Below are 13615 nucleotides of genomic sequence, written 5' to 3'. Positions count from 1 at the left end.
ATGCAGCTGAACCAACTTTAATTTGTTCACACCTCATTACATTATAGAAATACTGTCCATGATCACATAGCCTACACTAACAGTTAGTGTCTGAAAACTTTTTTTTTATAATTTCAGCACCCGCGATTAAAACTACAGTGTCCAGAAAGCACATATTTTTTATTATTAATTACATGTATTTATAGTCATAAAAGCATCAATAAAACATTTGATTATTTTTACGTATGAAACATACCAAGTTTAATCTGATGGGGGATCATTGGTGAAATGGGCTGTGATCGGTTCTGCTGTATTTTAAGTAGCGGTAAAACAACATCCATGTTAAGCTTTTATCTGTAAGTAAAACCAGTAGGAACAAATATATAAATGTTTCGAGGTAAAACATAGCTGAGTACTTTGAGGGTATTTACATTTTAATAATGAGCACCAGGAGAGCTGCTACTTTCTCAGCTACAGTTCCCATGTCTGTTCAAGCAGCATGCTGATCACTTCCCTCTCCAGCTGTTGCAAGAGTTTCCTGGTTTATAGTTCCACAAAAGGCCACTATAAAATACAATTAATGTAGAAGCAAAATACTCATGTAGCCTACTGTTTAAAGACAAATAAAACAAAATCCAGCATCCATCTTCACGAGCAATGCCTTTAGTTTGAGTACATTTATTGTAAGTCTGTATGTCTTTCTGCTTCTTGAAAGCTACTCCTGGTACTGCCTCTCTGTGGCCGTGAAGAAATCCTCCAGAACGCTCCTCAGGTACTCGAAGGTGGGCCTGTCCTCTGGGTTTTCCCCCCAGCAAAGACACATGACGTTAAAAAGCCCCTCTGGACAGTTTTCTGGCCTCGGCATTCTGTAGCCCCGGTCCAGGTTCTGGATTACTTCTGGGTTGGACATACCTGAAAAACAGTTAAAATGTCAATGGTCTCAAAAATGTTATACTTTTACCTAGGTGTTTTAAGAAAGGAATTTGGGTAGGACTAGTATGAGAATTAATGAGTATTTACCAGGGTAGGGTATGCGTCCATATGTCACTATTTCTGTGAGGAGGATCCCAAATGACCACACATCAGACTTTATGGAAAAGGTGCCATAGTTGATAGCCTCTGGAGCCGTCCATTTGATGGGGAACTTTGCACCTATGAACACAGCAAGAAACCTTATCTTCTGTACAGATTTATATCATAATTACATTTTTGTTTTGACTTCGAGACAAACATGGGTGATTTGTCCGAGGATGTGTTACCTTCTCTTGCTGTGTATTCATTGTCCTCAATCAGCCTTGCCAGTCCGAAGTCAGCAATCTTACAAATGAGCTCACAGGACACCAGAATATTGGCTGCTCTCACATCTCGATGAATGTAATTCTTCTGCTCAATGAAAGCCATGCCATCCGCCACCTGCAGGAGGCAGCACATCATCAGACAAGTCCTATCACTGTGTGTTCAAGCATGAAATTAGTGTGAGTGTAAGTGACTTGTGTATGGTTTAGTATTGTGTAATATTTGTGTGTGTTGGACAGATGGAAAGCTTTGGTTCACTCCCAAAGCAGGGAGTTTCCCACTTCCCCAGATCAGTTCCTTATACCCTTTACCTCTGTACTCCACCCAGGTACATCCAGCTGTGACCGCTCTACTTCCTGATACTAAAAGCTGCAGTCTTGCCTTCACCTTACTACAGACTGGCTGAATATTCCAGTGACTGTTTCTGATTCAATCATTAGTCATTTCTACATAAGCAGACCTATGATGCAACTTGAAACTACCGCACAAAGCAATTTATGTTATCTTATTAAGATTTCCACAGAATTCACAACCCACAGTTAATAAGCATCTGTGTCATTTGTGTGTTTGTGTAAATGTTTCTAACTCTCTACATTTTGCTGGGTCAGTGGTGTATATGTCAGACACAAGAATGTATCACATAGGTGCTATTAGCCCCGGAGGGCTTGTCAGAAACGTGAGATGTACGTATGTTTGTGTATTTCATAAACTTCTACCGTCGTCATGACTTCCAATTCAGGCAACTTAACGCCTCTTCACTCTCCATTTGATTGTGGTATGATTCAATCTCAAACTTTAAAGCATTACTTTGAATTCAGTAAATTATAGGTATCTGCTTTACTCTCCTATAGCTGATATTTCAGTACAATCTAGAACTCTTCTGATTCCATTCATGTATGCACATTTTAGTCAAGGTTTAAGTATGTGGACAGAGGGTCCAATGGGCCACTGTGGCTGAGCAAGGTCATTCATCACTTTAATTTTAGAGTTACTTGCTAGGGCTTTTACCACAAATGCTATCAGAGCATGACGACTCGCTAGAATGCATCTTTTACCACAAAGCTCTGTATGAAACTATTCTCAAATGAAGAATCTCTTGTTAGACTTTGAAAGATAACTCTGTCTTCCGGTGGCATGGGTTTCCCACACCCACTAAGTTCCTTTATTAGCATCTAACAAGAAGTAGATGCAGGAATGATAACATTGCTATATGTTTTTCATATCCTTTCATGTTGCTGTGTGCTGGATAAGAACATTGATACCGTTCTTATCTGTAGGCTAAAAGTTAAGCTAGAACCAGTAGCTTAGCTAAACCTAGCCTAGCTTAAAGATTGGAACCATGGCCAAACGGCTGGCGCTGTCCAATAGTAGAAAGCTTTTTAAACCAGATATAAGATGTTGATAAGTGAGCTGTTGATGAGCTGGTAGGCAGATTGTGTGCTAGGCTAAGATAACTGTCTCCTGGCTGTAGCTTCATATTTAACAGAGAGATATGAGAACGGTATCCTATTCTACTGGAGCCCTCTGCACAAAGTGTACTCCCAAAATGTTGTTATACCCCTTAAACTTTTAGTCTGTGTTAATCCTTGTTTAAACATCTGGAGTAACTGACCAGATTTGTCTTTTGTCAGGTTGAAAATCACAACGAGAACTTTCACATGGGTCAATAAAAAGGTGAATCTCTCCCCTATTCTGGTTCTTTGGTTGTAACCAGTTTTATTTGTGACAACATGTCTAGACCACATGCACCTCTGCTCACACACACACACCCTGCTCTGTCATACAGCGTTGAGTGTAAGTCTCATTACAACAGTGGTCAGTTTCCTGTCTATGAGGATCATGCTGAGAGAATAGGCTGTGAAAGAATAAACGAAACAGAATATGGTAAATGGAGAATGTAGATAAAAGCACAGATTCATTGACAGTAAAAAAGAGAGTTGTCTTGCCTGAGCCGCCATGTCTATCAGAGTGTTCACTGGCAAACTGCCTCCCTCTGTGGTTTTCAAGTAATCCACTAGGCTTCCTGTAAAAATGACATTTAAGTTGTATCTTTTCAGACAAGCACGTTTTGCTGAACAAAAAACATTTTGTAACAAAAAATCATGTCAGCCTAAACAGATGGACTCTAGCGACCTATTTCTGCAATATATCTATAAAGTAGGTTACAACCACAAGTGCATGCTGAATAGTACAGAACAAGCTTTAATTGAATTGGACAACAAAAGTAAAGCCAAGTTTGTTCCAGAAGATTACATTTTCCTTGGTAAAAAAACCTCATGGTTGCTCATGGGCATAAATAGACAGTTGGACCAGAATAGCAGTTTAAAACAGGGGACATAACACTTTGAGGAAGTGCACAAACATCAGTCAAGTTGATGTATATAGTTTCTGACAGCAGACTTTGTGTTGAGTTTGATAAGCACAGAACAATAACTCTGCACACAAGCCAACCAAGTCAAACCAAAGGAAATAAGAGGAATGACTGTGCCAGGAAAGAGGAGGCCTTTGCTCCTCTGCTTAAAGTCAGGAAGACAGCTTTTGAAGTCTGGAGGAACGCTTTTTGTCAAGGTCACAAAAGGGAGCCGGGTTGACACGCCTGTTTTTTTCCATCTTTGTTGTCTTCCATAATAAAAACTGAAAAGACGGGAACTAGGAGCCATCCTTTCTCTTGAACACAGAGGCGACAATTGTGTCCTGTCCACACGTGGATCCCAGACAAAGAGGCAGCCTCATGTAGAGCCACTGCTGTTGGTTTACAGGCCACTCATACAAGACCATACAAAGGCACTCCATTCAATTCCGCTGCAAGGCTAAAGCTGTGTTTGTGACAGCATCTCTCTATGCATATTGTTGTTGTTCCTCCCAGTGCAGGAGAATTAAATATCTTTTTTGAGATTAAAGATACTGCATGACTTACAAATGACTGCTACACTTGTGCGTGATAAACTATTACAGGGCATAGGGCATGTAATATGGAAAGTTGTTTGCATCTGTTACGATTACCCCTTTTTATTTATTTTGTTTGTGGTTCAATGTGCTTGTGAGTGTCTGTGGATGCAATGTGCGTAATGCAGACTCTGGAAAGTAGCCAAGTATCCTCAAGAGGTCTTTGTGAACAATAACCTGATGAATCACCCTCTCCTATTTTAACACCCTCTTGTCTCAGATGGGCGAGGAGACTGGGACTTCCCTTTCGTGAGTAAACACCAGTAACCTGACTGGAGGGGCCCGGAAAATAAGTGAAAGTTCATGTTTGCTTTGAGACATTTTAGCACAGTGCAGCGAATACAGGAGCGTTGCGAGGAGAAGCTGAAAATAGCCTATCAGAAGCCAGGCCACTTCAGCAGAGCAGCATGCTTTGGGAGGCAAGAGCTCATGACCGATCTCCCTTATTTAGGTTTGCTCTCACAGCTGCATTCATGTCCATGCACGGGTTGTGATTATACAGTATTATTTCAGTAATGTTTACATCTTTTATCAAACATAGGAAGGCAGCTGTGTGTTCAAAAGCTAATTCAACAGAGTCACTGAATTCTGCAAATACGATGACTAATGAAAAGGATGAAACCCTTTGGGCAGCCCAGTCTTTTGTTAAAGCAAGTGCTCTAACAGCCATCTTTCTAATTCCAGATCAACATGTTTGATCCTGAACGTCTACGCCGCTGCCTATAATTTATTTTTTCCCCAGGCCCAGACATTATGCTTATGACACCGCCTTTGGTTTTTGGGCAACAGGGCCTGAGATTAAGGGAATGATCGTTTCAGACAGGCTTAGACATACTCCAGCTGACTAAGTGAATTGAAAAGAAGCTGGTATGATTAAAGAAGAATCTCTTTTTAATTTAGCTTCAATTGAGGATGATGGAAATACCCTGGGACCATGGTTCTCCTTTTCTTTTCATGCTATAAGAGATAACTGGAGTTTCCTCTTGTTTCTACCCACCATTCTCCATGTACTCCGTGACAATATAGATTGGCTCTTGCGTAACAACGGCGAAGAGGCGGACGAGACGTGGATGCTGCAAGTTCTTCATCATGTTGGCCTCTGCCAGGAAGGCTTCCACCGTCATTGTGCCTATCTTCAGGTTCTTAATTGCCACCCTCCTGTCATTATTGTACACACCTGAAAATATACATTTGGACATCAGTGGTTGAGGGCATTGTTTAAAACAAGTAAAAGAGACTGCAGTATCACAATGTTATCACAATGTTAACATGCTAATGTTAAGCAGGTATAATGTTTTCCACAATTTTTGTTGGCTAGCAAACGCATTAAAATGCATTTGCTCAATTTGAAGTAATTAAAATAATGTTCTTCTCATGGCGCCAACTGAAAAACCTTAACTTATCGGCATTCAGTCTCTTAGGAACATGCATGTTTGTAGCATTAATGTTTATCCAACTAATAGTTGGTGAGTGAATTCACTCACGATCAAAAATGTGGACCTAATTTTGGTACTAGAATGAAACTTAATGAAACTTAAGGGATGAATGCGGTGATAAATACAGTTGTTATGACATACTGACAATAGTTCCTCATGACCTTCATGCAAAAATGACTTCATTCCAGATCTGCTACATTAAAACATGTCACTCAAACCCACAGCCACACTCATGAAATGCTAAGCATCTCAAACCATGCATGAAGCGTAGCATTGGAAACAAAATGAAAATGAAATAAAACTTTCATAGCAAATGAAAACCACTCCCATTATTTAAGCATGTCCTTGAAAGTCCCCAATCTTTGGACGTGAATAGAGAAACAAATACAGTGCCCAGACTACATGCAAGAAGATATCGTAAATAGAGAGTGGCTGTGTAATCAGGACAAGTTCCATGGTTGGCAATGTTTATCTCCAATACAAGGGTTTGTTTGGCATGTTGAATTGAGCTGGCAATTGAGGATGGAAAAGAGAAGGGAATTACCCCTTCAATTGAATAATAAGGACATTGTGGCACAGATGATTAAAACTTATACCCTTGTGATCAGCACATTTTCTGACTTAATACTCAACAATTGCGTTTATGCAAGAATTGTTAAGAGACCATTCATCCAATTCATGAGCTCTTTGCAAATTTAGATTGATGTTGTTTGAGTGCTGTTGCATAACGGGGATAATACCTCATCATTCTTCAGTGAACCAGCTCATACAAGCCTACAATTAAGACTGTGTTTAGGAAACTGTTCTGCATACGCTGTGGAAAAACCCAGGCTAAAGGCTTTAGGTGCCCACAACTTGATAACAGGGCTCTGTACATGTGATGGATCTGTGCAAAATTGTGCAAACCATTATGTACAAAATAGAAAAAAATGACACTTAAATAATTTAATTGGATCAATCATTTCCCCCATAGGGTCTTCTCTGTCCCTTACCCATCCAGACTTCGCCAAACTGTCCTGCTCCCAGCTTTTGCTCCAGCTTCAGGGACTCTCTGGGAATCTCCCACTCATCCTGCCACCAGGGCTTCTGTGGTGCCCTCGACTGACACGGCTTCACCAGCTTTGTGCACAACCCCTCTGCCTCACCTGAATGATACAGAGACCACACAGGTTTAGAATCATTTAGATAAAGACCCCACAGCGATCTTGTTAGTCATTTCAACAGGCTGCACGCACGTGAGTGATGCTGGACCATCTCCTTCAGCGAGCTAAAGGATATCTTGGCTGTGATGTAGAAGCCACCATTGTCCATGTTGCGGATTCTGTAGTGCTTGACTACTTCCCCAGTGTTGTGGTCCAAGTCCCTGATTGATAAGGAGAATGAGCCTGGAACAAAGAAGAAACATAATGGAATCGAGGTGTTTTCAACTAAAGATATCGGAACATCACAAATCGATTGAAGTTTAAGTGTATTGGTGAAAGAAACATTTTTCTTTCACTTCTTTACATTACACTATATTGATTTATGACACATCTAGTAGTGTTTGCATTTCAGACTGGTAAAGCAAAACTGAAATCAAACATGTTAAACGAGTTTGGAAGCAGGAAGGGAGTTGTGGGAAATGGGTAATCTGCCAGTCATAACAAGACAAAGTAACATGGGGAAAACCACACCTTTTGTGTGTTGTATTATTGTAAAGAAATATATCAAAGTCTTAATATTCTACCAATAGCACCTTTAAGCAAATAACAATGAAAGGCCATACTCCAAATATGCTGCTGAGAAACTGCCTTTTGAGTCAATGACATGATGACAAAAATATCACCTTGGGTTGTCTCACTCTCTCGAATCAAGAAGGAGCCCAGTGTATTCCCGGGAGAGAGGAGGAGCCGCGTGGCTTCGTTTCTCGAAATGTTCTTAAAGAACCACCTGCAACACAAATACACGATATGCTTCACACGAGCAAACCACTTCCCTTTCCTCAGGGACACATTATATGAGGTGGTGTTGAGGTTGAGTGACATGGCGTTGAGAGATGTATGATTATGTTTCCTGTGTGACGTACGATTCTGTCTCCATGGTGGTCATCGCAACAAAGTTGTATGGGATGTAGCCCTGCTGGCCTGTGGTAAGAGACTCCGCCAAATACCACTCTGGATCTTCCCTGAGGGCAAAAGAGTGACTTTTACAAATGAAATACAGCCGTTTAGACTTTCTGAGAGACGGAGTACATATTCAGAAAGCAGTTTCAGTTAGCCCCTCACGGAAAAAGGGGTTCTCTGCACTGGTAATGATCAGTGCATCAAATGAACCGCATGTCACATTAGGCGTGGGAATGTCTTGTTTTACAATGAAGATGTTCAATTCAACAAAATTCCCCACACTGTATAGGTTCTTAAACTTGACATTTCAAAAAAAGGAATAGTTCTCCCTAAAACCTCTATTTTTTATATTTATTTTTGCCTTTTTCCAACCAAACACTGTATTGTATTTTCTGAGTGTTAAAATCACACAAACAAAATGAACACATATTTTATGTATTTCAAAAGTTAAATTACATTTTAGAGTATTTTTGGGAGATTTTCACATTAATAAAGCCATGTTTTTATTTGAAAATTCCACTAACCAAACCAACATGTTCCCTTATTCCCTGTAGGCCTATATGTATATATTCTGTAGGCCTAAAATGTAAAGGAAGCTTTAGGTTACGTTGAGGTGAGTCGATAGTCTATCAATTGTTGTCTTGGGCCTAAATATTCTAAGATATATTTCCCTATCTTCACTTTATGGTAATGAGCAGCTTACTTGTTGATGATCTTGAGTTTGTCTCCCTTCTGAAAGCCCAGGTCTCCATCATGGTTGGGTTCATAACTGTATATGGCCAGCACAAGGTTGTCTGCAAGGAGGTTTGTACATTTTTGAAAGAATGAAATATAGGTGAAACACATTAGCCACAGATTTCACTCCCAAAACGTACTATTAGAATATATTAAAGGCTTTAGTAGTTTTGATATTTATATTTTGGCAATTGGCTGCTTTTTAAAGGCTCGAAGGCGATGGTGAGTGGGGACAGTGGTAAAGCTTAGTCTTCTGGATAGAGCTTACAGTATGTGTATCGGTAGCCCATTATTGTTTATGTGGCTAAAGGTAAAGTGGGCTGGAAAAAAAGGAGGAACATATGGGAAACGGAGCGAGGTGAAGCCACATTGGCAGCAAATTAGCTAAACTCCATTTATGCTTAGTTATACATGTAATTTAATCCATAAATAACTTATACAAAGAGGTTCAGAATTTAGATTTTTGTAAAGGAAGAAAGGAAATGTTAACTTCTTGTGCTCCTGCATTTAGGCACAATATTTAAACTATAAGGGAGATGGGGGGTTGTTAGAAAAATGTTGGTGTGCAAATTATAAAATGCAAACTGTTGTTTGGAATAAAGGAATACAATCAAAAGCTTTTAAATGTATTTACACATTCAATAATATTTTATCAATTTTATTTGTATTCACTTTACTACTTGCAAATGTAGAACAGTTTATTGTATTTAGTCACCTGGTAGAGGAGATGTAGGAGGTGAATACTGTGATGGGTGATGAATAAGCTGGTCTGTGTACTGGAGATCAAAAAACAAAACAATATTAGACTTTCCAAAGAACAAAAGAATAATCCGGCAGAAAAAATAAGTAAGTATCACATTCAAGTCAAATAAATGTCAGGTTATTAGGCCAATGTTATCACAGTTTAGGTTTTTCTCCCAGACAAAATGTCTCAACATAATGTGCCACGCAGGTGGCTTTCTACTTTATTTCTAATCTAACAGGATATCTTACTCATGCAGAGGAAACCAAAAACACAGAGGTAATGATTACGCTGTCATTTAATCACAAACACAAAAGAGAACTTCCCTCACAGGCATGTTATAAACCGTTATGGACACAAAACACAAAAACAGATTGCTCTATTTTTCTTGGAAATTTTTACATCATTTACACGCCATGAATTGAATTGTTGCACCTTATGACATTTTCACACACTCTCACATGTAGTGAACTGCAGTGAACTTATGTGCAAGGGGTCATTCACATTAAACCACACAAACAACCAAAGGCCATTCGCGTGAATCTCACTTACACACATTCAAACACTACAATGTATAATGAACTGACACAAACACATGCCTGTACATACAATATGTGCAGTGACACTTACTGGGTTGCATGACTGGGGGGGTATGGCGCAGTTGCAGTGGTCACAGATTTCATCCAAGTTCTCAATCCAGTCGCTGTCTGAATAGTCCGAACTGCAGTTGCAGCCCATTTTTCTGCAATTAAGAGGTTTAATTGAAGCATTATGGGCATTAGGGTTCATAAAATCATGTCTATACATTTTTTGATGGCGTGTGAAAGTATTTTCTTTTTTTGTGCGGCGTCTGAGATAGCTTTCATGTCACTTAAGGAATGTCTCTCATACCAATCCAAGACCGTTTACGGTTTGCGATGCATTTTAAAAGATAGATGTCGAATACAGTTTGCTCTAAAATTGCGTTGCGGTGGACAGAAAACAAAAACAAATCCGAAACTGTCATACTGTTATCGGATGTGATTAGGGCCTCGCCTCAAAATGGAGACTTAGTGCTGAACCGGGCTGGAAACAAAGGGCCTAACACATGTGAAAGCTTTATCTGTAGGCACTGTTTCGACACTATAAACCTGCAAGTAAAATCACATCCAGCACTGTGACAAACAGCTACATTGTTACTTCCCATTATTGCAAATCGCAGGAGTGGACATGTTCTAATTCTACCTCAAGCACTACGAAATTCAAAAAAATACTAATCTTGTATAATCCAGCATGGGGTGCTCTGTATTTTGTTTTACACTGGTGCACTGTATGAGCTGGCTTTCTTAAGCTCACTTGGCTCCCAGCGGGCCGCTCATGGAACAGGGTCAGTGGGCTAATCGCAGCAGCCGTCTGTCCCAAAGGCTCGGAGCCGTGAGAACAATCTGGAGAGGCCTGACCCGCCAATAACAGCCCAACACTCCACACTGAGACCCTGAGGAGCGATGACTTTGACCTATGAGGAGTTTTTCTAGTTTTCTTCCTCAATTATCAGCACTCCTACGCATTCTGGCCAGTACTCACAGAGTCACACAAACAAAGTCAGCATTTTCCATTCAGGGGCTACCCTCTTTTTTTTATGATCTGAAGGCCTTGGCCAACAAATACTGATTGTTATTGTTTGCAGAGTATCATGAAGAAACTCAGTTAGTCTGAATAATGACCTGATACATGTTGACATTGTAAGTGAAGCATGTAGGATAATAACCCCACCTTTAAAAAAAAAAAGAAGCATTATGAACACCATAAACAAATATTTATTTTCATGAGATTTTTATGTTGATGCAGCTCTGTTCCAATTCCAACATTTCACATTTTATTCGTTTTTTGTACTTCATAATCTAGTCTTCATCACCTACATTGTGTCTCTCTTATTCACAGTTTGTGTGACAGCTTTCAACTTACAAACAAGTCTAAAGAACATTTAACTTTAATATTAAACTGCATGTTTATTTTAAAGAGAAGGCATCTTCTGTTTGTACGTTGTTCCTTTTATCATAGTGATTTTTATCAACAGTGCTAATGAAATATTTTTGTATACACATTAATTTAGAACCAGGCAACAAAAATATAGTGAGTGTAGCTATAGGGACATAACTCGGGCTTTGACATCATTTTTCTCTATTTTTCATTACATTAAATTACATTAAAGACTAAACGAATCTGCAAACTCTAAACATCCTGTCTGATTTATGTTCACTTGTCATGTAACACATGATAACTAAAGAAAAATTATTAATTTTAGTTTATTCACTTTTCTTTCTCTACATTTTAAAACTATGCGACAACGATAGATTCACAAGTATGACACTTACCTTTTGAAATATGAAATGTCTCTTCAAATGTGCAATATCAGATATCACGTGCCTCCATAAAGATACTTTTTTAATATTTCTCTTTTGTAAAGAAAAATCTATTTAGCAATAAGGTAGTTTTTCACAACGGGTGTGAAGATGTCATCATCCGCTTCTCTTATAGTCACTAACTGAATGTGCGAACACACACCTTGGAGTGACAGCAGAGCTTCCTGTCGTTGAAAGGTTGAGAGTTGCTCTGCAGGCTTCTTCTATAACAGGTGCTTCAACTTGCAGCTGTGTGTGAGCAGTTACAAGCTCCATGGTAAAGGGGTCAGGACAGCACCTTTCCCAAAGATGTTTCCAACACAGTTTTAAAAAGGAGGCTATGTGAGACAATGGTTCAGTTAGAGTTATATATTCCACTTGTGTGTGTATCATCTGTAGATCTGTGACCTTTAAGGTGAAGTGATGCAGGGTTATTAAAGAGAACCTGCTATGAAAGATTGTAATTAATAATATACACAATATAATAATATACGAACAGTATCAGATTGATTATAAGTAATTATAATAAACAATGTACCAGATAAATCACCAATTTGGTGATTAGGGACAGTTGTGTTTCCTGTGTTGTGGTGTCAGGTGACAGGTTAAGTATCAAGTAAACAAGTCTATTTTGTCAATTACACATTTGGTTTGTGTCTCAGTGTGGCCAGCGAACCATTTTAAAAATAGACTTGGGCCTTCGTTTTCAATGACAATCAAATAGGAAAATTATAGACAACTTGAGTCATAAACATCTCACTTGCAGAGGGGCAAAAAAAACAAATGTCAGTGTAAACGAATCATCATGTTTAACCATTGCTACTCGGAGAATGTTCAGCCCTGCATGTAAACTTCTAAATCTTTCTCTGCTGCAGGCCGCTTCTCTTCTGTTGTGGTGAGCTGCTGCTGCAACAGAGCTCGCGCTGGCAGGAAGTCGGTCCAAACCTTCCAGGAAGTGCACAGACGTCTGCGTAGAACACTGCCACAGCATAGATTAACACGAAACCACCTGAGCTCACTCTTTTTCCATTAGGGCACATAACAGTGAGAGTGTAACCCTAGAAGGGATAATTCAGTACTTTAATTTTTTACAATGAGTCTTTTACTGAGCTGATTGCTGTGGTATTATCTGTTTCTGAATGCAGAATCCAACCTGGCACACATTCTCCATAAATACGATGAATGCTGGCACATTTACTACAAAGAACCTCACCATATTTGGAGTTCAGCTTTTGCAGGGCCTTGTGAGGCTTTAAGGGTATTCCTAGTTTCCCTTCGACCACAGCTGTTGCTACTTCTAAATGTGGTTGGAAATCACATTCTGTTACGCAATCAAATCGAGATACTATCAATATGCAAAAAGGTTTTCCAACACTCCTACTGACATACTTCACTGTGCAGGTGCTGCCCCTTTTTTTGCTGCTAACTCACTCAGTCAGTCTTAACCTATTTAAAAAACATATATTCTTAAGTTTGTTTCGTCTCTAAATCCAGCTTCTTCAACATATGATCAAGTGGTATGATATGGTTAAAGGGTCAAGTGAAACTATCTGCAGGGCAGAGCTGAGAGGCATGAGAAACACAACTCTGCAGAGCTTTGTTGTAAAAGCATTCACTAAAGAATGTGGCCTCAAGAGTGAACTTCGGCCTCTTTAAATCTTTCATATAATATTAATTTCAACTTTTTCGTTCTTATGTCACACAAGAGGTCATCCGTGTCCTGAGGGAGAAGTATGCCGTTTTGTAATCATGTCAACAGTCCTCATTTCAGACAGTGCGCACTCTGGCAAGGCATATTTGGTTTCTTGTTTGACTAATTAAGTCCAACACTGCTCATCCCTCCGGGGCCCCACACTTATGTTTGGAAATTACGGCAGGTCATGAATGTCTCGTGGCAGGAAACAAGAGACTTTTGTGCAGGATGGCTTTAGGATGAAGGATGGATCCCATGGAGGATGTAGTGGCAGTTAGACTGGGAAATATGGATAAATGGTATAG

At 39.5% G+C, this 13615-nt stretch overlaps 1 protein-coding gene across 1 annotated transcript; it reads right to left on the bottom strand.

The window, feature by feature from the left end:
- Positions 1-140: 140 nt before the first annotated feature.
- On the bottom strand, positions 141-11815 carry lck (LCK proto-oncogene, Src family tyrosine kinase). The gene is made up of 13 exons (XM_079694418.1): positions 11591-11815; positions 9867-9978; positions 9210-9270; positions 8463-8553; positions 7723-7821; positions 7483-7586; positions 6893-7042; positions 6650-6802; positions 5219-5398; positions 3222-3298; positions 1239-1392; positions 1000-1131; positions 141-891 (listed from the first exon to the last, which is right to left on the bottom strand). The coding sequence occupies exons 2-13, from the start codon at positions 9972-9974 to the stop codon at positions 695-697; spliced, it is 1506 nt and encodes a 501-aa protein (XP_079550544.1). The 5' UTR covers positions 9975-9978; positions 11591-11815; the 3' UTR covers positions 141-694.
- Between the last annotated feature and the right edge of the window lie 1800 nt (positions 11816-13615).

This window comes from Notothenia rossii (genome assembly GCF_949606895.1).
Source record: "Notothenia rossii genome assembly, chromosome: 7".
In the NCBI taxonomy this organism is placed as follows: domain Eukaryota; kingdom Metazoa; phylum Chordata; class Actinopteri; order Perciformes; family Nototheniidae; genus Notothenia; species Notothenia rossii.
The sequence above is the reverse complement of the archived record's forward strand: the minus strand, read 5'-3'. Positions and strand labels throughout refer to the sequence as shown.

Excerpts from the sequence above, each read along its gene's own strand:
- lck (XM_079694418.1), bottom strand. The coding sequence starts at position 9,974 with ATGGGCTGCAACTGCAGTTCGGACTATTCAGACAGCGACTGGATTGAG. Across the intron at positions 7,043-7,482 it reads AGAGAGTGAGACAACCCAAG|GCTCATTCTCCTTATCAATC; the intron begins GTGATATTTTTG and ends TCTTTGTTCCAG. Across the intron at positions 1,132-1,238 it reads TGAATACACAGCAAGAGAAG|GTGCAAAGTTCCCCATCAAA; the intron begins GTAACACATCCT and ends CTGTGTTCATAG.